At 40.6% G+C, this 27,010-nt stretch overlaps 1 protein-coding gene across 6 annotated transcripts in view; it reads right to left on the bottom strand.

The window, feature by feature from the left end:
• Positions 1-5,590: 5,590 nt before the first annotated feature.
• Positions 5,591-27,010, bottom strand: part of SLC39A10 (solute carrier family 39 member 10) — a 70,017-nt gene continuing 48,597 nt past the window's right edge. For all 6 annotated transcript variants that reach the window (XM_075179939.1, XM_075179938.1, XM_075179941.1 and 3 more), the window contains 5 exons: positions 14,564-14,687; positions 11,187-11,540; positions 10,336-10,416; positions 9,181-9,371; positions 5,591-6,876 (listed from right to left, as the gene is read on the bottom strand). In XM_075179939.1, coding sequence (XP_075036040.1) covers positions 6,718-6,876; positions 9,181-9,371; positions 10,336-10,416; positions 11,187-11,540; positions 14,564-14,687 — 909 coding nt within the window. In that variant the 3' untranslated portion in view covers positions 5,591-6,717. The remainder of the gene's footprint in view (positions 6,877-9,180; positions 9,372-10,335; positions 10,417-11,186; positions 11,541-14,563; positions 14,688-27,010) is intronic.

The raw sequence follows: 27,010 nt of genomic DNA, 5'->3' as shown, positions 1-27,010 counted from the left end.
GATGTGGATGAGTTCTCTGTACAGCGCTGCGGAATTAGTGGCGCTATATAAATAAATGATGATGATATAGCCTCTATATATGCAGCCAATTCCCGCCAAGTTCCTTTCCTTAGAACTACTTTCCGTGAAATTGACAAATGCAAAAGAGGTACTCATTCTTGTGGAGGATTTTAATATAGTGGCTGACCCCAAGTTAGACAGGTCATCTGCTCCCTCATCTCGACAGTGGGACAGGCCCTTCTGCCGCCTTCTCTAGACTGCTGGCGGAGTTCGGGCTTTATGAGGTTTGGAGAACCCAAAACCCGTTAGAGCGAGACTATACTTATCACTTCTCAGTTCATAACTCCTATTCTCGCATTGATTTAATCTTTATGGATAAATGGGCACTTCAAAACACAAAGTCAATTAAAATTCTTCAGATTTCGTGTTCCTACCATGCGCCAGTAGTTTGGACTTGGAGATTTCCCAGTTCATTGATACCTCCAGGCTCTTGGTGTCTGGCCCCCCATCTACTTACTACTTTAGAAGCTAGAGAGTCACTTAGTAAGTCTGACTACATATCTTGCAACTAATTCTCCGGAGGACACCTCAGTCTTCAACTTTTGTTGTACCCTTGAAGCAGTTTTGAGGGGTACGGCTATCCAGATGGGAGCTAATCTTAAACGCGCTTCCCTACATGCGAAGTTGGAGACGGGTCTTTTTTCTGTTGAGCCTGTTAACAAGGTACACCCCTCAGCTGACCTCAAGACACATATTGCTCAACTTAAGTCCGAACTCCAATAGCTCCTCCTTTCCCGCACACAACAGGCAATGAGCAGACTACGCCAAAAAAATCTTTATCTCTGGTAACAAAGCAGGTAGAATGCGCGCGAGAAAACTTAGGCCGAAAAGGGCCCAAAACCGCATAAGATACCTGATAGACGAAAATGGTACGAGAATATCCAATCCTACAGGCTATTGCAGACACCTTAGCAAAATATTACTCCAAATTATATAATTTGTCGGAGTCTTATAGTACCCCACAGCCGACTCAATTGGTAATTGAAAGTTTCTTAAGCTGGCTCAATCTTCCCACATTAGACCCGGATGTTATAGAGACCCTTAGTGTCCCATGAACCCAATTGGATATTATGTCTGTAATTAAAGCATTCCCCTCAGACAAAGCCCCTGGACCCGATGGGTTTATTAACCTATTCTACGTTTCAGTCAGAACTCAATCCCCATTTAGAACGATTGTTTAATGAAGGTTCCCAGCAGGGTCACTTTCCAGCAGAGATGCTTGAGGCTAGAATAGTGACGATACCCAAGCCGGGTAAGGATCTGACAGTGTGCAAAAATTACAGACCTATTGCTTTACTTAACTCCGATATAAAGATATTTGCTAAACTAATTGCACATCACCTTAGCCTCCTAATCCCATCATTAATACATCCAGAACAGGTGGGTTTTGTTATGGGTAGGCAAGCATCTGATAACACTCATAGAACAAGTTAATAAATCCTCTGACAAACTGTTAATTTTATCCTTAGATGCAGAAAAGGCCTTCAACAGGCTGCATGGGGATATATGCGAGGTCCTTATTTGTTTTGGTTTTAGTCAAGTAGTCCTGAACTCTATCATGGCACTATACAGTGGTCCGTCTCCATTGGTTTATAGTAATGGTTTTACTTCAGACAAATTCTTGATCACCAATGGTACCAGGCAAGGGGGCCCCCTATCACCCCTCATATTTGTATTGGCTGTAGAACCTTTAGTGAAAAAAAATTAGACAGCATCCTCAGTTTCCTGGGGTCACTTTTGCTTCATCAGCTCACAAACTCAGTTTATTCGCTAATGATATTTTACTGTATGTTACCAGACCGGAAGTCTCGGTGCTGATCCTTCACAACCGGCTACTTAAAATTTGGTGATGCATCATTCTATAAATGTAATACCTCTAAAACAGATACTCTACCGGTCAATATACCGGGCCCTCTTCTGACTCGCTTGAAGGCATCCTATCCGTACTCTTGGAGAACCACCTCAATATCGTATCCAGAGATATTGATTACCCCACATATAGACTCTTTAATTGAGGCAAATTATGTTCTGTTACAGTTGTGGCAGTGCAGCAAGATATATTGGAGATATCATAGATATCTGGAGCTGCCCTGTTGCCAATAGTCTGTGGATTGAAGTATATGCTCTGGTAGCCCAGGTTATTAAGACTTCAATTCTTTTTACCCCAGAGGTGGCACTTCTACAGTTATTTCCCTCGCAACTATCTTACGAAGAGCATGATGTTGCTGGCCATATATTTATAACAACTAGGGCAGTGATCGCTCAAGCATGGAGGTCCCCTTCCCTTCCCCACGTTGCCAAGGTAAAACTCAACTAAGCTGTGATATGGAAACACTGGACATTCCGTATTCTTCCACCTCAGCCTCACCACATATGATATGGTTTATATGGAATTATTATATAACACCACTCAGGCCCTCAAGACACAGTCAATACACCAGTGTCTTCTTCGCAGTAACACCTTCACATGAGTAATTGCAGTGACAGCATGTGTAATCTGATTAGATCAATGCATACGTTGTAACTATTGGAATATTTTATATACACTTGTCCTTTCCTCCCCTAATACCCTTCCGTCCCCCTTCCTCTCAATTTTTGGTTTGTTTTTATTTATACTATGTAAACTGTAAAATTGCAATAAAAACATATTGGGGAAAAAAATGCATTGTGGAATAAAACTGGTCAAGTTTATGAGACCGGCATTATTAATGCTGAAAGAAAACCCCTGTAACACAGAAACAGATCAGTTTAACATTCAGTCTGATAAAACAGACCGACATACTGATATTTTAGGAATACATTTGTAAACACAGAGCTCAAGATCATTCTGTATGATGAGGAAAACAATCTAATGACATTTTGACATTGAAACATTCTGGTAAATGTTATATCACAACTGTGTGGGAAAGTGATAATAAAAAGTTAACTCCATCGTGAAAACAGGTTATAGCACCAACAATTTCTTGTTTATGCATGGCGTCCGGCGCCCTCCTCCCCTCGCAATAAATGTCTGAAGACATCATGCCCGACATTTTCAGTGAGGAGCGCACATATAGGAGCCACAACAGAAAAGACATAAAAGAAATCAGAAAGCAATAGAAAGGTAAGTGAATGGGAGCGAAAGCAGCATAATGGAGGGCAGTGTGATGAAAGGGGGCGTCAAAATTGCATTAGACTTTTTACTTTTTCTTGCTGCCCACACAATCTTAGACTTTGATTATTTGGCCCAATTGGGGTTTGGAGTTTGACATGCCTGCTCTAAATATAAACACATATGAGCTAAATCAATCACCATTAATCTTGATTAATAAACCAATTGTAATTTGTAAAGTACAATAATAAGTAAAAACATTATTCACTATATAGGAAGTGAAAAAGTGTGAATATATTACAGGATAAGAGTGAATATAATGCTTCGGGAAGTGTATTCATACAGAATTGCTTGATTGACTTGTCACTATCTGCTGTAGTCTTTATAATGTTTCATTGAGAACAGAAGGGCGATAACATAAGCTGTGAGACAAGCGACATTAGAGGTGTTCTACTTTATATACTTTATAGGATATCTTGTTTTGAGGTCACTGTTTGGGCAAGCTATAAATTGTTTACACCACAGAGTGCTGGATTTGTGTCTAGTTCTTTTCAAAACATTTGTTACTGTAATGTACCTGCACATTGGTACAGGTTTATATCTGTTAAAGGTGTACTCCATCCAAAACTTGTTTTGCTAGATAAATTCCTGGGGATAAATGCATCAAGCTGCAAGCCCCCTGGCGGTTTTGAAAAGTGGAGATGTTGCCTCCAGCAATTTTCTACAAAATGATAGCTAGAAGCCGATTGGTTGCTATAGACAATATCTCCATTTTTCAAATCCATAGATTGATACAATTATACCCTGATGTGCCAGTTTTAAGAAAACTGGTTTTAATGAAGTTTATTAAAAGCATTTGAGATATAATTTGTAAAACAAACAGGCACATGTAGTTTTTGCAGCTTTGGTTACCAACTAACTTTTGAAGGCTTATCTGCACAAAAGAAATTGCTCTACTCTTGTGGCATATCACAAATATTAATTTCAGTCACATGGGTGCTCATCCGGACTTGTAGGAACGGATGTTACAGATAAACCAAGCATGGCAAACAGAGTCTGGTGTGATTCACATGTTCTTGGGCTCGCAGCGCCAGTGAAACTTGATCAGTAAGTTATTCCCCCCCCCCCCCCATAGAGCAGGAAGGCTGATAACCTGATTAATCAGAATGCAGAAAAACATTCTGCCATAATAGTAATTATATTTTCCCCTTGCATTAACTTACCACAGCCCAGATTACTAGGAGTTTCCCTGTGTATAATGAAAACAACCAAAACTAATTTGCACGCCAAAGAACAGGAGCAGTCCACTCCCCCAGTTACACCCACACAAACTCAAAGTAACAATGAAAAATAATAAAAAGTGATGGCACAGATGATGTTCTACAAAACACAAATAAACAGTCAATACCTAAAAAAACAAACAGGGTATCTTTTTCAAGAAAAAAAAACTTTAAGACTAAGATTGAATTGCATTGGTTAGGTTAATTACAGACTCCCTACGTGGTTCTTGTTACCCGGGTGTTTTCCAACTTTACAGCCACAGGAAACTAAATCTACATGCTGTTTTTTACCATCTGTCTGGTAGGAGTCCAAACATTACTTGCTTGAAGGAGTCTGATTTTCATACGTTATCATTTTTAAGTGTTTTGATAAAAAAAAATTGTTCATGATTTAAACAAATCATAAAACATTTTTCTCACATCTTGTTGGGTGTACGCTACTGAAGATTATAAAAAGGGTTGATTTTTTTTTATGTGCAGTTTTACCTTTGTCCATATGAGAGTTCAAAATCTGCTGTCTATTATACAACTGCAAATCAAATATTATACTATTGCATATTCTCTCTCTTACTTTGAGGATTTTACCAGAGATCTACTCAAAAGAATGATACGAAGTGATACAGTTGTTATTTCACTCAAAAATAGCAATATAGAATGCAAGTAAAAATTTGTTTGGCATGCTTATCAAGTTTTGATTGCATTACTTTTTGGCATGTTTCTGTACCACCGATTGTTCACCTGTTACACAATACACTGGTTGTGTTGATTTTGGATTCCACACGTTGTTCTAATCTAAAAATAATTCTTTTGTTTGTTACGAACACATTGTTTTACTGATTTGAGATTTTCTTCAACAGCTAGATAATTTGAAGATAGTTCATGGAAAGAAGTTTCATATTCTGCATCAATTATTCAAAACTAGACCGACTTTAAAACGGTTTTATAGGTTTTGACTGTTGCTTTGTTTTTTTGCGGAAGAGCATCAGCACCATCACACTATTATTTATTTCATTGTTTCCGTGTTTGTCAATAGCATATAGACTACTTGTGCATGCAGATGAGCCAACAACGCCCAGTCAGCACTAGCAGCAACAATTGCAGAATACATCTGTTAATTTTCCCTATTGCATGGCTTAAAAAAAAAAAGGAAAATGTAAAATTTTAAAAAAATAAATTAGGCAACACGCTTTATTTCCCATTACAAATCTAAAAATTAGTAATTTGGTGGCATCAACCTTTAAAATAAGAGGAAATGATAAATGTATAAACAGGCCTATACATTTTACTACAAGCAGCCATTTTTGTTGCAAGTTCAGTAGTTAGGACGCACAGGACACTTTTCTGCAGCAGACCCAGTATGCATACAAACTAACGTGCAGCCTACTATGGAATAGGCCAGAACAAAGGCTAATGATTACTGGGGCAGTTTGCATTAGAGAGGACACAAATACACTTTTAAACTAATTTTTTTTTACTTTTATGTACTTTCAGCAAACACCAATTTAAAAAAATTCATTAGCTCATTTGAAATGAAAGAAAATAGTGTCTAGAGAGTTTGCAATACTCATTAACAAATACCCAACGTAAAACAAAATCATCTATGTACTCCGTTAAGTAAATCTTACCCAGCAAACTTCCAAGGTTAAGCTAATACTCATTATAGAGTTACGTCCCATATAGTAGTGGTGCCCAAGAAAAATTCTGTGGATGCCATGTTTTCCTATTACACCCATACATAAATATCATGTTAACTTCCATTTGAATATGCAGTCACATTTATTCAATGAAACACTAGGACACCTAGGGGGTAAATATATTAAGCAGCATTTATTGCAAATCGTTGATATTACGCGACTTTGCAGGGGAAATTGAAAATGGCAATGTCTTGGAAGACAAGTTTTGGTTTTCAAGACATTGCCGTTTTCAATTTGCCCTGCAATGTTGTTGAATATTGGCAATTTGCAAAAGGTGCTGCTTAATATATTTGCCACAGTACTTTCTTCTAACATAAGATATGTTTGCTACTTACCAGGAATTTGTGTATGTAATGCAAAATTTCTCAATACTTGAAATATGCAATAAAATTGTAGTTGTTTCAGTGACACAGTGATTACTTTCCCATGAATATTTCTGGGAGTGTATTGGCGGAGAGGGCAACATATTTCACAATTCTCTTTGGGGATTTCAGTTACCTATGAATGATGCAAGCATATGCTGTATGCAGGTTTTCAACACACAAAGCTAGCAGACAATTACATACTGAACCGCAGAGAGTACCATTAAAAATCAAAAGTGGATGTCGAACACTATTTTATCTTCATATAGAGCAATGACCAGCATTATGGCAAATCCAAGAAGAAGTCCTAAATTCTGTAGGATGAAGTGGCCTACTGGGCAGTTTCCATGTTCTTCATTTTCACCATCTCCATGCAGCATTTCTGGAAGCTAGGAATAAATCGATAAAGGCAGTGTAAACATGTTTAAAAAAAACAAAAACCACAAAAAAACAAAAACTATACACAAATCTACACCTCATGTACACCATTTTATTCCAGAATTCCTGACATTTCATCTGAAGAGGCAATGTACAAATAGTTTGTACTATTGTGATAAAAGGAGACAGATTCAGCACTCCGTGCAGTAGTTGAAAAATGCATAACAAAGACTCTCACTAATGTTTTAAAGGATGGAATAAAAATAATTCATAAAGTTGCATTCTAACCTTGTCTCTCCGCTACAGAGAAAAGGGATACCGGGTGTTGGGGGGTGGCTACAGAAAACGGAGGAGGGGGGTGGAAGGTGGAGAGTACGCTCAAAAATCCCCATGAGTTGCAGACTATGCTGTCTGTATTAAAAGAGTGCAGTGCCAATCATTATGATTCACTGTAAATTGCAAATAATGAAGCACAGCTGAAATTCACATTACTGGACAAATATGGGAGCCTCTGCGAAATTCCTCCTCCAACACAAAACCTTTTTATGCTGTAAATGGAGGAAGTGCTATGCAATGAGAACAGCACTTTCATGGGTGGGGAATCCAGCGAATCCAAAGAAGCTTTAGCTATATTCCATAGAAGATAACATGTAACGCCATCCTGAGATGTCGTTAAAATACTGTGAAAATAACAGGTTTTCAAAGCTTAATGAATTGCAGAACTTCGTAATTCATGGGGTTTATGTTCAGAAACATTAATTGTGTTATGGCAGGAGAAATCTGATTTCATAAATTGTGCGATGGCCATTTTACAGAAAAAACTGGCGTTTTCTCTGTTTTAATGACTGATCGCATTTTAATAAACAGACCCCTATTAATTTAAAGGAACTACAGAGTTGAGCAACCATTTATGTTTTGCCCACTATTTGGCTCTCCTCTGTTGCTGTAATAAAATGGTGCACAAGAAAACTGTAGCGTTGCCCATAGCTATCAATATTACTGTCATTTTTTCTAGCGCAGTTTAGAAAGTAGGGCAAAACCAGTTTTCCTACGCACCATTTTCCATAAAGTTAACCGAAAGTATTTATGACAGTGTAAATGGAGAGCAAAAATTTTCAGGGAGAGTTTATGTTTCCCATCTCGGACCTTCGACAACATCAATACAACAGAGTATATGCAGAAGGTAAAAATGAAACTTTCGAACTCCATGATCATGTTCACAAGTCTGTGGAAAATATCAAAATATCACATTAGAATAAAAAAAATAAACATTTATTAAAGTGTTTCTTGTCACTGGGTTAACCTAGTTTTATTAGGTATTCTTTAAACACATATCCTAGAATGCCTGTGAAGTGATTAATGTTATTCTAATACACAGTAAAATAAAAGAACCTAGCCATGAAGTGCTCCTAAAAGTATAAGCTGTATTCTGCTTTGACCACTTTATGATCTTACAACCCACAGCATAATAATGCCACGCTGACAAGTCAATCTACTAATTGTTATATAGACAATAATAATCCTTTACTTTCCATTATATTGTAAGACTACAAAGAGTCATCAAGAAGTTCTGAGACTAAATGAAACAAGGAGCAAAATATTGTATTAAAACCAAAAGATAAGAAAATTTGAAAACTAATGTGAATGAAACCCCCCTAATTCACAAATAAAATACAGTTCAATCCTCAATGCATGTAATCAACATATCTAGAATATTGAAACATTTTACCCATCACTCTTATGACATATACAGCTGTGTTGTGACCAAAAAATATAGAAAAAAAATAGTCAGCCTGGCTCTTCTACTATGAAGCCACCATCCCTATAACATCATGGACTATTTTGCTACAATCTTATTTCAAGCCTATGGTGCTTGAGTGCTTAACTCTACAAACAGATCCCCTACCCCAACTTTTCCCTACTAACATACCTGTCAGTCCTCCACCCTGTCAACCCACCTTGAACATTCTGTTTACCCCTTCCTCCTCAGTTTCTCTCAGCATCATTTTAGATCTCAGAACATGTAGGTAATTAATAATGCAGCTGATATTACAGAAGTTTGATAAAGACTGTAAAATGGAAGAGGTGCTTTTTATGCCTACCAATGACTTATTACACTCCCCTTATTCTTTTCAGCACCCCACTCCAAAAGAAAACATTTTGAAAAAAACTAAAAAAATCTATACAGAAAAGAAATTCTGATAAAAAAATAACAATGCATGAAGCCTAATGTACTATACACACAGACGCAACATCTACTCGATGTGCACAGATATACGAGTTATTAATACATTTAATAAGTCTGTATGTCTTACCATGTCAACAAGTGCCACATATAGAAACATGCCAGCTGTAATGGCAAATATCCACAAAGTAATATTATTGGCATATTGTCCAACTGCTGTGCCTATCAACATGCCTATATAGGCCATCATTGCAGACAGAAGATTGTACACAATTGCCTGATTTACCGTCATACCAGCCTTGAGAAGCACTGCAAAATCTCCTGTTACAAAAAAAATGAAATAAAAATATCACCACATAGTACAAAACATTATTTCATTTTAAAAACAGGACAAAATTATTTTGACATGATTTTAACATAAAAATGATTACAAGATGCACTCCAAAAATAACTGACCACATGAGATCAGGCCATTTGGCTATATCCACCTGTGTATTTGCAGCTTTGGTAACACCTTTGTAGAAACCAAGTAGACTGCAACAGAAGATGCTACACACAATTCTTAATTCGTAGATTACACAAATACATAGAGAATTATACAATACAGTAACTGTACCTCTAACGGGGAAATATTGCTAAGTTTCTCGCACCCTTGTTATCATCAGTCTTGTTGCTATGTAAGGTGCAACAATTTTCAGCAGGGCCACACAGTGGGATAAATAAATCAGGCACATGCAAATCAATGGCAGACATGAAAACAAAGGACAGAGGGCTGTGATTGTGAGAGATTACAATATGAAAAAAAACGCAGAGCAGAGACAAGAGTATTAAGGATAGCTGCATTATTCTTGTAGTGGGAGCAAAAGGTTGTTATCAGAGAGGGGACAAGGAAGATGGCGGTGGCAAGTCTAAGGAGGCATACGATTAATAACTTCTCACTCGATAAGTTGAGCATTACTTTTACCATCAACGTTCTACAATGTAATGTTTTCTGACCATTTGTTTCTTCAGGCACTGACCAATAATAACTTGCACAGTAAATGCTATTTTACTGAATCAGCCAGAATTACAATTATATTGATTTTGTTTATTATTTAAAGAAAGAACAAAAGTGTGTAATACTGAAAGAAAACATTTTAAACTACTCAGCCTCTATTATTTACATATAAAAGTATTTCAAATCAGCCTACACAACATTTCACTCTGGTGATGCTAATCTAATGGCTAAATTATGTTTTGCAACTTTCATTTTCTAAAAGGAAAACAAATATGATTGACAACTTACCCAGTTCATGGGGCAGCTCATGGCAGAACACTGCTACTGATGTGCTAATGCCACCCGTCAGGCCAGCACTGAAAGCAGCACCTGGAATCAAAGTGCGTATGCCATCATTCCCTCACAAGTACCCCATATCAATGTTTTATACGGCTGGCAATAGAAGCTAGCTTTCATAAGGAGATATATTTTGCATTTTCTTGAGATGATGAAACAGTGAAATAGTATTTAATAAATTATTAAATAACCATCATATTAACAAAATGATGGGTGCATGCCAAGTCTCTAAGGCTTCAATACAAAGAATGCATAAAATAAGCGAAGTATGGTGCTTTAATATATGAAGTCATGAATTACCTAGTAAATCTTGGAGCATATGGGAGTGCTGTAACCATATAATAGCACGAGGATGTGGGCAGAATGCTTTTATACAGGTCAGGTGACATATCTGTTAAAGCAATCAGAACTGTTTATATATTCTTTTGACAGTGCTACATAAGAATATGCACTATGTAAATATATAGTACTTATAATTTATATGTAATCATTCACATCAATCCCTGACCCACGGGAGCTTACATTCTAAATTCTAACAAAACACATACACGTCCGTTTTGTCAGAAGCAGATCAGCTTTTCAGTAGATTTTTGGAGTATGTAGGTTCTCCCCGTGCATGGGTAGGTTCCCCCCACTCCACAGAGATAGTACCCTGGTCAGAATTGTACCCATGATCCCAGCTCTGAGGCGCAACAATGCTAGCCACCATGCTGTATAAGATACAGTTTATGTTTAGACAAATATTAAGAATTGCCAAAGTTATATTAAAAAAAAACCCCATCAATGCAAAATTCCTTGCTTACCTATGGCTAACCCATCACTGAAATTGTGCATTCCATCTCCCATTATTACCATCCAAGCTATACTGGAAATCCCAGTATCCTTCATGTCTTTTCCAGAGTGGCAATGCCCATGGGAGTGGTGGGAATGTTTGTTGTGTTTGTAATTCTTTGGCATATCTGCCTTTTTATAATTATTTTCAAACTGTCCATCATCGGCACTGTGATCATCATCATAGGAGCCATCTTTGTTAATATGTGGCAAGACATCTTCAACAGGAACAAAAACCTTCATTGGAGATTGATGAATACTATCAATGTATGTCATTTCGGTTTCATTTAGTTGTTGACCTTCAGTTGCAGCTGGATCTTCAGTACCTAAATTAAAAGAAGCAAAGTACACTTTCATCTAACTCATGATGAAGTGCAGTTATGACTAAACTTTAAACATTATAAAGCTCCAACGATGTGTGCTACTGAATCAAAGTTCAGTCATTTACTCATTTGCTCTATTAATGGTATGCCTCACAACTGGATCTCTACTACAAGATTGGAAGAAAGCAGATTTCCTACTAATAACACCATGCAAAAATCTGAACCAGGAAATTACAGACTTGTTAGTCTAACTCTAGTTATGATAAAAGTCTTTAAAGTGAGTGAAGTCATTATGCATTGCCTAATATTATTGATTTGTATTACATTTTAGACCAGTGGTTCCAAACTGTGCGCCTAGGCTCCCTGGGGTGCCTCGGCCAGGGCTTATGGTAAGCAAGGCGGGGGACTACTTGGTAATTATTTTGGCTTATGGGTGCCTTGAAAAAGTTATGGAAACCCAAAGGGTGCCTGGAACGGAGAAAGTTTGGGATCCATTGTTTTAGACTGATTCTTGGATGCTATATATATATATATATATATATATATATATATATATATATATATATATATATATATATATATATATAATAATTTGCACTACGAATTGCTTTAAAAAGGCAAACAAAAAAACAAACATAATATGGATGACCATAGGCAGAGTGAAAAAGTATGTACATGTGTAGCCAACTGGTTGGATAGATGACAAAAGCGGTAGCACAATCTGAATATGTTCCATTTACAAGTTATTTGCGGTGTACCACAGGAATTAGTATTGCATCCTGTCCTTTCCCCAAATTTTTTTTTCCTTTTTAAAAAGGCCCTTGTAAATGGTCTAGAAAGCATATGCATTTACATGTTTGCTGATGAAACAATGCTAAAAGGGTTATTAGAGAGCAGGATAAATGCCATTTAGTTCAAATGTTTCTGTAGTAAAACTGTGCCATAACATGTTTTTGCACCTAGGCCATGATAATAACTATACTCCTTACACATGAAATTGAATACAATAAGAAAAAGAGATGCAAACGTACTTAGGATTCACTTGCCGACAGAAAGCTGTGAAGTGCAACATTGCCAGGCAACAGCTGCAAAGGCTAATAAATGCATGTAATGCAAACATAGTATAATCATTGTATATATCAGTAGTTAGACTACATCTTTAATATGGGGTACAGTTTTGGGCCCCTCCCTGTAGGAGAAACTAAAGTGGTCTCAGACACTGCCAATAGCATTAATAAAAGACAATGGAAGAATTACATTTTAATTTAAGGAGGTTAGAAAAACTAAATATGAAAGGCAAGTTAACTATTATACACAAATGTGATCAAGGTCATTGAATAGATTTGTTTGAGGAACTTCTTGTACCAGGGATCAGACAGAGAACAAGGAGACCAATCACAAGTGGAAGAAAGACTTTCACCATAAGTATAGGAAGAGGTTTTTTTCTGTAAGGGTGGTTAAGCAGTGGAATTCCTTACCACATGATGTGAGATGGATCGGAAGGGTTTCTTACAAGAGATGGTATATGTAGCTAGAATTAGGACATTATTGGCATGACTGATCCAGAGAATTTATTCCTTCTTAAATGCAAAAATTGCAATTAATATTTTTTCTCCTCCCAGTGAAGCTACTGTCACACTGGGGTGGGGGGTAAGTTCAGTTGACCTTCCTCTGGAATGTATTAAAGATTGAACTTGATGGGCCAGTGTCCTTTCAACCAGACTATGTAACAAATTACCTTGTGTAGCTTTTGAAATATACTTTATTTGAACACACACTTACAATTGGTAAAAGATACAAATAACTCACATTAACAGAAAAACAATACAATGTATACAGAGAAGCGGCATAATGAGTTCATACTTATAGTCCATCGAGGTTGAATAGGAGAAGAACAAAAAAAAAAAAAAAAAAAAAAAAAAAAACTTTCAAAGTCAAAATGACAGAAAACAGAAAACAGAAAACAGAAAACAGAAAACAAAATGAATGAAAAAAAAACACCAAGTCATTAAATAAGTGCTTTCCAATTAAAAGCAGAGAACCATGTGCTGACAGCTGAACAAAACACAACTTAATGTACTTTCAACATGTATTTATTTGTTTATAAAAGATGTCTCTTAATCTGTGATTAGAACGAGATGTATGTAGGTATAATTTAAAATAGATTTTAATACACAGTTAAGACACACTGCTACAGGATTAGTCTTATGGCTGGATACACAATTTTACAAAATTCTATTCATTTCATGCAAACACAAAGGTGTTAAAAAAAACCCTGGTAAAATGCCAGGTAACGTCACGCCATCATCATAGCAAAATCCCATGACAGATGCCTGACTTAGCAAAACCACAGCAGGAACCACTCTAGACTAATTCCAGACTCACTTCTGTAAAACCTCTGTACTCACCAAAAAACATAAAGGGGAGTGACATTTAACAGTGATTCAGTCTTCAAGTCTGAGGGAGAAAAAGCCCAGCTTGCAACTCGCAGACTGGGATTTATCAGGGCAAAAAGCAACGCCATATTTAAAAATATGGGTATCTGCCCCACAATTAACAGGACAATGCATCATATGGGGGCAGACATTTGCAGACTGAACTCATTTTCTTATTTTTGTAGAAACCAGTACCTCACTATATGGCATGCCTTATGAGTATTAGTTAGTACTTCAGTGATGCAATTGGTTCAGCTCCACTGTGTGCACGTAGGCGACATGTCCAATTTAAGGAAAGAAACTTTTTGTCTAATGCGCATTTGCTGAATGTCTTTGTAAAGCTCTCTTTAAATAGAACTTTTTTATAAACAAACATTTAATATTTATTCTGAATTGGAGTGTTTTTTCAGCTAGACCATTAGGAACTAAATTGCTGAATGCAAAACACTGCCGAAAGATTTTGCTTATCTCTAGTGAAGTATGTTAACTCAGCAACTGGCCATCAAGTACTTTTTAGTTTAATCAGTGTAGTGTAAAAGAAAGGCACAATTAAACCATATAAAAAAATATATAAAAAATAAATGCCATTACCTGCTAAAGGTTTTAATTGTAGCCATTCAACCTCTGATCTACGATTTAGTTTGAGATCAGATAATTCTCTCCCCACTGCAGACTCATCAACTTTCTGTTTCCGATTCAGCCTACTTGGTCTTCCCTAAACAGGATAAAAAAAAAAAAAAAAAAAAAAAAAAAAAGTCATTACTATGAAATACATTTCTAAAATGATCAAACATCATCATCATCACCACCATTTATTTATATAGCGCCACTGATTCCGCAGCGCTGTACAGAGAACTCATTCACATCAGTCCCTGCCCCATTGGAGCTTACAGTGTAAATTCCCTAACATACACACAGACTGACAGAGAAAGAGAGACTAGGGTCAATTTTGATAGCAGCCAATTAACCTACTAGTATGTTTTTGGAGTGTGGGAGGAAACCGGAGCACCCGGAGGAAACCCACGCAAACACAGAGAGAACATAAAAACTCCACACAGATAACGCCATGGTCGGGAATTGAACCGGTGCTGTGAGGCAGAAGTGCTATCCACTTAGCCACCGTGCTATCCATGGAAACTCTAGTTATGCAGTACACAGTATTCTGTGCTGCATTCAAAACTTTAACATACGAAAAAACAACGAGTCTCACTTTATAATGCAAGCTCTAAAAAATTGAGAATACTTCATGGCAGCCCTTACAATGGGTCAATCCCTAATCAGCTAGTGTAGACAGGAAGAATTTTGTCCCACCTGGCTCCTATATAAGGTAGCTTCCTCCTCTTCCTCAGTGTCTTTTCTTCCTTTCTCAGCAGTGTATAGGACAGGTAGTGTAGTGTTTTTTATTTTTGCGCACGTATGGGTAAGCCCAGGAAGGCTTTGCAGCCCCCCCCTCCCCCCAACTGTCGAAGTCTACAGGATCTTTATTTCCTTCCAAGAAGCGGGGGGGGGGGGGGGGGGGGGGAACAGTTGTAAAATAATCTGCTAACAGGGTGTGGTCAAAAGCAGGCACTGTGTTGGGCAGCTACAGCCCATTTATGAGGCCTGGTGTTTGATGCTGCAGGACCTAGCAGCTACCTGGACAAGTGCACCATGGACCAGGAGCCCGTCCCAAAAAAGCTGAACACCCCAAGGTAAGCCCTTAAAAAGAGGGTTTTGGTTACTCTTAGGATAGGTTACTTATTTCCTTTTTTTCTATTGTCTACAGTACCTCTGTGGAGCTTGTACAGGGAAAAGAATAAGTGTCTTTCGTAACTTCCCAAGCCATCCTATAACATAACTGTCAGAACAAGGGTGGGAAAATATAGAGCTGCTATGGAGTATTTCAAGGAAAGGAAATTAGCAGTGAGTATAATTCTCAATTTTCCTTTCCCTACTCCATGGCAGCCCTTACAATGGGATATACCAAAGCAGTACCATATGGAAGGGCAATAAAACAAACACCTTAATAAGGTGAAACAGAAAATTTATTCACAGCGCTTGCTGGAGAATCTGTCTCCCAAACTGTCTACTTAGAGACTGAAACATCAAAAAGATGCTTAGAGAAAGTGTGCATCGAGGACCATCTGGCTACCTTACAGATGCAGTTTGCCTATGCATGGGTTCTATGTGCCCAGGAGGTCGCTACCGCCCTAGTTGAATGCGCCTTTAGTATCCTAGGTACTTCACGCCCTTTTCCCCCTGTAGGCCTGTGCAATTACTTCTCTGATCCACTTTGCCAATGTGGGTTTGAATAGGGCATGTCCTTTGCGTGGACCTTCAGGAAGTCCAAATAGTTGCTATGTTTTCCCAAGATTTTTTGTCTTGATAATGTAAGCAGATATAGCTCTCACCACATCTAGAGTATAGAGACGTGTTTCGTCACTATTAGTTTGGTGAGGGTAGAGAGATGGCAGAATCAATTCTTGATTGATGTGGAAGGAAGGTACAACCTTGGGAAGATGCTCCGGATTCGTCCTCAAAATTACTTTATCTTCATAGATATTCAGGAAGGGTTCTTCACACCATTATTATTATTAATTTTTATTTATAGGGCGCCAAAAAGTATCCATAGCACCGTACAAGGACAAACAATAGCACAGTACAAGGTGAAACAGCACAGTACAAGTAGCAGTAAGCACTATAACTCTGGGGGCTCAGGCACAGCATGAAAGAGAGGGAGGGAGGGGAAAAGTGAGTACAGGCAGGTAACTATGGCCCAAGAGGATGGGCACGGATGACAGGTTGAGAGACACTGAGGGGAGCAGAGAGAAGCGAGAGGAGACAGAGGGCAGAGGGACCGAGAGGAGGTGAGCTGAGTAGCTAGAGAGCGCAGTTAAAAGTGATGGATACAGGAGGTAGGAGAGCCCTGCTCAAAGGAGCGAACAATCTAAAGGGAGGGGAAGACAGACAGACACATGGATGAGACGGAGAGATGGGAGAAACGGAGACGGAGTCGAGGAAGAGGGAAGACGGGAAGAAGGGATGAGAAAGAGAGGTAGCCAACCGGTGGGAGTTTAGGCATGAGACTGGAAGGCTTTAAGGAAAAGGTGGGTTTTTAATGTTCGTTTGAAAGAGGACAGATTAGGGGAAGTTCTGATGGAGCAGGGGAGCTTGTTCCAATGGAGGGGAGCGGCGCGGGAGAAATCTTGGATATGTGCGTGAGAGGAGGTAATCATAACATACATCGTAACCATAACACATGTATGACCCATATTCGACGAGCCAAATGAATTGCCACCAGAAGAGCACCATCAGAGTCAGCCATCTGAGAGATATGTCCTGCAAGTGTCCAAAAGAATAAGCTGTTAAGGCGTCCAAGACAATATTAAGGTCCCAAGGGGCTAAGAATGGTTTCAGCCTGGGTCATAACCTCTTCAGTGCCTGAAAAAAACTGGAAGACGGGACCTTGAGATTATAACTTGATATCAAGAAGGATGCTAAGAGCAGATACTTGCACCTTTTAACGTAACGGGCGCTAGTCCTTTAATAAAACCATCTTTGAGAAACTAACACACCCGGCACACTGCAGACATGGAATCCTTCGCCATGTCTCTTGCCCAACAAATTAATTTTTCCAAATTCTGTAATAAAATCGAGGAATTCTTTTTCCTGGCCTGAATTAGAATGTCTATTACTTCATCTGAGACCCCTTTGGATTTCAGTAATTGTCGCTCAGTTTTCACGTCAAACTCGGGAGTTTGGATTTGGATGTAAAACTGGACTCTGATGTATGAGGTCTGGCCTGACCGGTAACGGCCATGGATGTTCCAGCAACATTCTCTGTGCTACAGCGAACCAGGGACGCCTCATCCATGGCGGGAGAACTGCTATCACCTCCACCTTCTCTTTCCTTATTTTCCCCCGAGTACCTGAGGGATGACTGGAAAGGGGGGAAAACCCATACCCCAGCTTGAAGTTCCACTTCATTGAAAGGGCATCTATCCCTAGGGCCCTGTTGTCTCTGTGACAGGAGTAGAAGAGGGGTACCTTGGCATTGCTTCCTGTGGCCATCAGGTCTATCTGTGATGTTCCAAATCTGCATTGTATAAGTTGAAAAACTTCTTTGTGCAGCTCCCCTCTCCTGGGTGGACTTGGTGTCTGCTTAAGTAGTCCGCCACTACGTTGTCTTTGCCTGCTACGTGAAGGGCTGAGAGAGATTTCAGGTTCGCATCTGCCCATTCCATTAATGCGGTTATTTCAGCCAACACTGCCCTGCTCTTGGTACCACCTTGCTTGTTTATAAAGGCTACCGCAGTCCTGTTGTCGGAGAACACTCGTATATGCTTGGTTCGTAGGTAGGGCTGGAAGTACTGGATCATACGCCAGACCGCTCTCACCTCCAAGAGGTTTCCCTGAAAACATCTGTTTGTCTCGCCATGTGTCCTGCGTGACCATAGCTTGCATGTGAGCACCCCAGCCTACTAAACTGGCGTCTGTGGTAAGGACACACCAGTCTGGTTCCGAGAGAGTCACACCTCACTTTCACAGGCCTGGGAGCTGCCACCAATGTAAGGACAGTCTTGCCGGTCTTGAGAGGTTGACTTTGGAGCCCAACTGTATGATCCTATTGCGCAAAGAGGTCTGCTTGAAGATCTCTCATAGGCCATCTTGCCCACGGGAGGATTCCCATTGTTGAGGAAAACATTTGTAGGAGGCGCAGACATGTTCGTACTGACACACGGGGTTGAATTTGAACTTGGTGTGCTGGATTTTGTCCGTCCTTTCTTGAGAGAGGAAGACCTTGTCTGTTCCTGTATTTATTTGAACTCCTAGAAACACAAGCTTTTGTGACAGTGTCAGATGGCTTTTTAATACATTGACCAACCAACCGTGCTGTTGCGGAAACTGGATTACTTGGGCTGTAACCTCCAAGGCTGCGCCTTCTGACTTTGTGCCGAAATTGGAATATTGTCCAGATACGGCCAGTCACTCCTCTGCCGCTATAACTATAAGGACCATGGTGAATGTTCTTGGAGAAGTGGAAAGGCCAAACGAGAGACAAGTGAACTGGAAGTGAGGTCCTTGAATGCAAAATCTCAGAAACTGCTGGTAATGGGGTGTGATTGGAATATGGAAATATGCATCTTTTAAGTCTATTGCCGTTAGAAAATCTCCTATTTCCACCGCCTTGAGAATTGTGTTGACAGATTCCATCAGGAAAGGTCTTGCTCGCACATAGCAGTTGAGAGCCCTTAAATCTAGCACTGTCCTGAAGGCACCTGATGGTTTCTGGACGAGGAATAGTCTGGAATAGAACCCCATGTTTTCCTGATTTGACGTTACTGGTACGATAGCTTTTGTTTTCACCAGGCCTCTTAGGCTTTCCTGCAATGCCTGCTGTTCTAGGAAGGACGAAGGACTTCTTGACTGAATAAACTGGTTTCCTACAGGGTAGGTATGGAATTCTATGGCATAGCCCTTGATAAATATCTCCTAGACCCACTCGTCCTGTGTGGTCTGAATCCAAGCTTTTGTGAAGCATGACATCCTGCCGACCATTGGAGCTAGTGGAGACTGGATCTGTAGATAGTCATTGGGATGTTTGGTGTCCTTGTTTCCCCCATTTTGATCTGAAGGGCCGAAAGGACTGTCTTGCCATATTATCCTGATGCCTAGAATATTGTCTCCCTGGCCTATAGGCACGGGCCTCCTTGAACTGTTGTTTTGGAGAATAAGAGAAAACATCTAGCCTTTCTGTCCTGTGGTAGACGATTGACATTGCCACTTGCAAGCCTCTGCATTAGATTATCCAGTTTTTCACCAAACAACAAACTGACTTCATATGGAAGCGTTGTCAGACAGCTCTTGGATTGATGATCTGCCACCCACGGACTTAGCCACAGCGACCTTCTTGCTACAACCGCCAAGGTCATGCTCCTGGAAGAAAAAACAATCGTATCCAACGAAGCTTCACACAGGAAATCAATGCTTTTCGGCATAACCTCTAAGGATTTAAGTAGATACAATCTATTTATCTTATCCTCATTGTCTGTATGTAGAGTACTGGCCCACAGCCTCAGGGTTCGAGATACCGAAGCCATGGCTATCCCAGACTTTAGAGTTATGCCTGAGGAAATGTGTAATTTCCTGAAGGAAGTCTCCATTCTCCTATCCATAGCATTCTTTTAATGGACCCCCATCATCCCACAGGAGAGTGGTATTTCAGGATAAGTCAGCTATGGCTGAATCCACCTTAAGCACAGAACACCATTTCAGCACATCTTCATCCTGAAAAGGCTACATACGATTCAGTCTCCCCATATTAGGATTACTCTTGTCAAAAGCCTGACATTCTTTAGCAATCAAGTCTTTAATCACCTTATACGTATGGAACACTCTAGACTTTACTTAGTGCTCTGAAAACAATGCATCCTGTGGTTTGATTGGTACTGCTGGCTCTTCAATACCCAAGTATAACATTCATAGTATCCAAATTCCAAATTAAACATCCTGGGATCCTCATTCCTGAGCAGAACTGAATGTTTCAGAGGACGGCCCTGGCCTCATTTCCTCCATATCTTCTGCTATAGGGATCCTGTCCCTTATTGTTCTCTGTTCTGAGGCCTGAAACTCTTGCATCGTTTTAACCATCCATGAAAAGAACTGCTTAAATTGTTCAGGGGGACCAGGCTCCTCTACCATTTCCGTGTGCATGACACACACAATGGATCAGTACAATCTTTCAGTAAACTGCCAGCACAAGCTGCACATACACGAATCTTCAGTTTATATTTTCTTTTCCCTGCACAAGCTCCACAGAGGTACTGTAGACAATAGAAAAAAAGGAAATAAGTAACTTATCCTAAGAGTAACCAAAAACATCTTTTTAAGGGCTTACCTTGGGGTGTTCTTCAGCTTTTTTGGGGCGGGTTCCTGGTCCATGGTGCACTTATCCAGGTAGCTGCTAGGTCCTGCAGCATCAAACACCAGGCCCCATAAATGGGCTGTAGCTGCCCAACACAGTGCCTGCTTTTGACCACACCCAGTTGATTGTTAGCAGATTATTTTACAACTGCTTCCCCACCCCCCCTGCTTCTTGGAAGGAAATAAAGATCCTGTAGACTTCGACACTTGGGGGGAGGGGGAGGAAGGGCTTACCCATGCGTGCGCAAAAATAAAAAACACTCACTACACTACCTGTCCTATACACTGCTGAGAAAGGAAGAAAAGACACTGAGGAAGAGGAGGAGCTTCCTTATATAGGAGCCAGGTGGGACAAAATTCTTCCTGTCTACACTAGCTGAGTAGGGATTTACCCATTGTAAGGGCTACCATGGAGTAGGGAAGGGAAATATAATTTTTACATTTTTAGTGAACAAGATATTTTTAGATTGCCTGACAACACAATATTTGTTCCATGTGATATTAGTCAAAATTATAAATGGTTTACATAAATAAAAACAATTGCTTGGAAATTGCTCCCTTAAACCACTGTGAACTTTTAGATAAGTGTCTGACTGTTGCATCCATATTGCTTTATAAAAGCCATTAAAACATTGCAGTTACTAATATTTTAAAAATAGTCCAATAAAATACAGTTTAACAAATGTTAACACAAACTCGTATTTGATCTGAATTTTAAAGCCATAAATAGATTTATCAGGATGATTAAATTTGTAGCTATGAATTACAAATAAAAACCCAAAGAAATGGGTACCCTGCTCTGAGAACAGTTATGTCTCTGAAAACAACTATGTCTGAACAAGTTTGGCTGAGCTAAACGAAACGTGTTGACAGCGAGGAGTGAGAAAAACATCCAATATCGATCATTTGAAGCTGAACCTGTCCCGTTGGATCCTTTTTGGGTTGTTTAGAACACCACCCGGTTGCCACCATTATAGGTGATAAAGTCCTCCATGCTTATATCTATAGGACCTGACGATATAGAATGTATGCTGACACATGCTGGATTTCTACAGTTTGTAGACATTTGCTGGGCTAAATAAATCTACCGTCACAGTTGGTCATCTTGGCTGTGTATCCATGCAAAGCTGTGAAGTACCAGTCCAATTACGGCAGGACTGTGTCAGGAGTTATTGGCATCTATTGGAGGTTGGACTATATCAGTAAACTTTTAAACAGTGGACCCTTCATTAAGCCTATAAAATTATTAATCTATTTTTAAATATTTAGCAGAAGAGACAAAGGTGGTTCAGATTGTTCTTCATCTAGCACACATTAAACTATTTCACGGAAATCAAATATATTCTAGGGCAGCAGAATAAGCAGCTATACCATTTTTAACTTTTAAACATCGAGGGTTAGCAGTGGCAACATTCTAAAATATATGAGCAGGTAGCCCAGCTGTCGCAATAAATGGAGGTCTGTACTTTCGATGACCACTTCATCCATGGCAGTGTTACAGAACCTTGATTGTCTCTGTACAGCACTGCGGCATTAGTGGCTCTATATAAATATCTGATGAGGAGGATGCCGACTAATTCGATTTACAACCATCCAACTCACTATAAAATGGATTCATACAGAGGAGCTCATCTCCACAAATATCACTTATCAAGTACTACACCAGCACCATATCCCAGGAATATCAGCTGATACTTTCGGGCAAATATCACTGCTCCATGATACTAAACAGCACATAAAGGTACCAACATTTCAGAGGCTCCTTGGGATCACATAGAAATGATAGCATTGACCTATCATTTAGATTAGATGCAGGACCACATCCCCACATCACCCTGTACAGCTGAAGATCCCAGACAAGGGGTCCACCCAGGCGGATACCATTAAAAGACCCAAGTACAGCATATTAAAAAAAAATAAAAAACCACTATAAAAAGGTGTTTTCACAGAACACCTCAAAATCTTCTCAATTAAGTAGTAGAAAGAGCATCTATGTTTCAGAATTTTGCTGGACCACTTGGAATCTAACCTGCCTAGTGAGAAAGGCCAGGAAAAACGTTCCTATCCACATTTGCAGAGGCCAGCTACCTCCAGTTTGCAGGCCAAAGATAAAGAAAAAGAGGATTTTTATACTTACGATAAATCCCTTTCTCTGATTCCATCTAGGGGACACCGCTAGCATGGGGTTGTAGCTGGGGAGTCTGGAGTTGGCACTTAACTATTTAAACTGTGGCTGCTGACAGACTCCTCCCCTCTAAAAACCCCTGTAGCTAGTCAGTGTAATTCTAAAGCCCTCAAAAGAAAGAGTCGAACCACGAAGCAAACAGTAGAAGAACAGAAAGGAGGGAACCTAGATGGAATCAGAGAAAGGGATTTACGCAACCATAAAAATCCTTTTCTCTCCTTCATCCTATCTAGGGGACACTGCTACCATGGGGACGTACAATAGCAGCCCCCCTAAGGGAGGGAAAGTCCTGGATGCCCAGCTCGTAGCATGCTACGGCCGAAGCTAGCATCTGAGGATGTGAACCCACTGAACTGATAAAATTTGGTGAATGTGTGGACCGAGGATCATGTGGCTGCTCGGCATAGCTGATCAGTCTAGGCCCCATTACATGCAGCCCAGGAAGCCCCCACAGACCTGGTGGAGTGTTCCGTGATGTGGGTAGGCACAGTCTGGTTAGCCATAAGATACGCCTGTTTTTTTGTAAAGGTTAGCCTTCCAGCAATGATTTACTTGGAAGCTGGCCAGCCTCTTTGATAATCAATTAGGACAAAAAGAGAGAGTCCATACGTCGGATATCCGAAGTTCATTGGACATAAATACGTAATGCCCTGACCACATCAAAATATTCTAAGGAAGAATCTGCGGAAGCATCCTAGAACACTGGAACCACCATTTCCTGTTTGATTTGAAATCCTGAAATTACTTTTGGTTGAAGGGAAGGGACAGTCCGAAGCACCGCCTTGTCATCATGGAAGACCAGGAAAGTCTCCCTGCAGGAAAGAGCCCCAAGCTCTGAAACTAATCTGGCCGACGCTATGGCCAATAGGAACACCACCTTCCATGTCAGAAATCTAACGTCCACTGACTGTTCAAAGGGTTCAAAAGGAGGTCCCTGAAGCATAGATAGTACCAAATTCAGATCCCATGGTGCCGTGGGAGGAACAAAGGAAGGTTGAATGTGCAGGACCCTCTGCAAAAAAGTACGGGCTTCTGGAAGGTCCGGCAGACCTTTAAGGAACCCAGGCGGAGCCCTACCTCAAGACCGTTTTGAAGAAAACTTAGCAGCCAGGGCAAATTAAATTTGCTTATATTGCGTGCCCGGTCTTCACACCATTTAATGTAAATGCGCCAGATTCTATGGTAAATGCGAGCGGACACTGGCTTTCTAGCCCATAACAGGGTATTCACCACCCTGCAGTAAAACCCTTTTGACCGCCAGAGGCTGGCTTCAACAGCCATGCCGTCAAAGCCAGCCGAGGTAGGTCCTGATGCTGAAAGGGACCTTGCAGAAGGAGGTCGTTGCAAAGAGGCAGACGAAGTCCTTGTCCCACTGCCATGAATAGGATGTCTGCATACCATACCCTGCATGGCCAATGGGATGCCGCCAGTATACCTGGATGTTCTCCCTGATTAACCCTGCAGAGTAGCCGGGGAAACATTGGAATGGGATGGGAGGGAAATTTCAATGCATTGTCATTATGGCCACCACCAACGCCAGCAGGAACCTCGGAACTCGCCGATTGTGTCTGGACGCCATCAGATCCAGAAAGCCCCACTCCTGAATTAACATCTGAAAAACCTCTGGATGGAGTGACCATTCCACTGGCATTTTTGTGTGATGTCTTAGGAAGTCGGCTGCCCAATTTAGAATGCCCGGAATGAATACGGCTGACAGAAATGGGACAAACTGTTCTGCCCAAGCAAACATCTGGGCTGCTATGCCCATTGCCCTTGGACTTCTTGTCCGTTTGTTGACATATGCCACCACCGTGGCATTGTCAGATTGTAATCATTCTGGGAATCCCTGAATTAGGGACTGAGCCCCTTTTAGAGCCTTAAACATGGTCTTCAACTCCAGGATATTTATTGGAAGGGAATTTTCTTGTTCCGACCAAAGACCTTGAAGGTGCAAATGTAGCGCCACTGCATCCCAGCCCTTTAGACTTGCATCCGTTATGATGATCCAGGAGCACGGGGCAAAGGATCTATGCCCATGCTTATGTATTCTTGACTCTTCCACCAGCTGAGAGATAGACGGGCCTCTGGGGACAACAGTATCCTCTGGTGCTCCAAGTGGAGAGCTGAACCAGACGACTTCTTAAGGAGATCCCCCTAGAAACATCTCAAGCGAAAACTTCCATAGGGCATTGTCTCGAAGGTCGAGACCATCTTGCTCAGTAAACTCATGCAAAGAAGCATGGAAGGTTTGTGACTGTCTAGGACCTTGGTCACTAAGTTTTGTACCGAGCAAACCTTGTCCTGTGGAAGGAAAATTTCCTGCCTCCTGGTGTCCATTATGAGACCTAAGAGAATCATCCTCTAGACTGGTATTAACTGGGACTTCCGGACATTTATCAATCAATTGTAAAGCTGCATGGTCTCTATAGTGAGGTGTAAATGCTGATGAAGTAGAAAATCTGAGGGGCTTTGATCAGCAAGTCGTCGAGATAGGACACTATGCTTATCCCCATAGAACGGTGACGGGCCGCCATTACTGCCATGATTTTTGTAAATACTCTGGGCACTGTGGCCAGGCCAAAAGGAAGCACCCTGAATTAGTAATGGTCTGCTCCTACTGTGAAGCGGAGCAATGGTTGGTGCCCTTCCTAGATAGGTACATGAAGATATCCGTCCCGAATATCTATGGACGCCAGGAATTCTCCCCGCTCCAATCCATTTATCACTGAACGAAGAGACTCCATTCGAAACCTGTCTATTCTCAGATGCAGATTTAGGGACTTCAAGTTCAAAATGGGACGGAAGGAACTGTTCGGCTTGGGAGACCAGAAAAAAGATTTGAATAGAATCCATGGTGTCCGATACTCTGGGACTGGGCAGATTACTACCGCTAAAAGAAGAGAATCTATACAGTGCAACATCGCTTGCCTTCTGTTCTGGTCGAGGGGCAGGGCAGTTGCAAAAAAAACGATGAAGGGTTTGACTTAAAAGATCTATGACATATCACCCTTACCATGATTCCCAGGGATCTGGAGAGGATTTTATCCACTTTTCTGTGAACAGTCGCAGATGCCTGGCAGATAATGTTATCTAACTCTGGTCCAAAAAGTACAGAGCCGGAATAAGGAAGAGCCTCCAAGGCCCTTTTAGAGTCTAGGTCAGCTTCCCAGGACTGAAGCTAGAAAGTTCTTCTAGCCACCACCGCAGCAGCTGACACAGAAGATGACAAGGATGCTGCACTCTGCATTGCCTCATACAGATACCCTGATGCTTCCTTCAGGTGTAAAGCTAGGGGAAGAAGGTCTGAATCCTGCAATCCTTTTGCCAGGCGGTCAGCCCAAGTTTCCATCGCCCTAGCAACCCGTGCAGAAGACAGCATGGGTCTAAAGGAGGCTCCCGCTAATTCATAAATGGATTTTAGAAATCCTTCCACGTTGCGATCAGCGACATCATGAAGATGCCCGGAACTGGAAATGTAGTGTGGCGCACCAGTCATGCCACCGGTGTATCCACTCTAGGAACCTGTTCCCAGTGAGCTATATCATCTGGCAGTAATGGGAACAGGGACATAAACCTTTTGCGATTGGGCTGCGACCAGGCCTTATTTAGCAATCTCCCTTAATTCCGTAGAAGGGGGAAAATAAATCATGGGTTTAACCTTTTTGAATAACCCCTGGTTACCTAGTGTAGGCTCGTCAATATCTACCAGGTCTAAAGCACGCCATACTGCCAGAACCAGGTCGTCAATTCCCTGGTTTCTGATTGAGTCATCCAGGTCTAAGACCTGCGTCTGAAAATCTGACTCATTCAGAAGTTCCCCCTCCTCCTTTGATGACTCCTCCGTCAGAGACCAAGAAGAGAGGATGGCTCACTCTGTGTCTCTTGCTTCTAGAGCCCGATGGCCCTGGGTAATATAAAAACCAGTTTAATTTATCTATACCGCTAACCAA

The sequence above is a fragment of the Mixophyes fleayi genome, chromosome 7 (genome assembly GCF_038048845.1).
Source record: "Mixophyes fleayi isolate aMixFle1 chromosome 7, aMixFle1.hap1, whole genome shotgun sequence".
In the NCBI taxonomy this organism is placed as follows: Eukaryota; Metazoa; Chordata; class Amphibia; order Anura; family Limnodynastidae; genus Mixophyes; species Mixophyes fleayi.
This window is presented reverse-complemented; position numbering and strand designations above follow the sequence as displayed.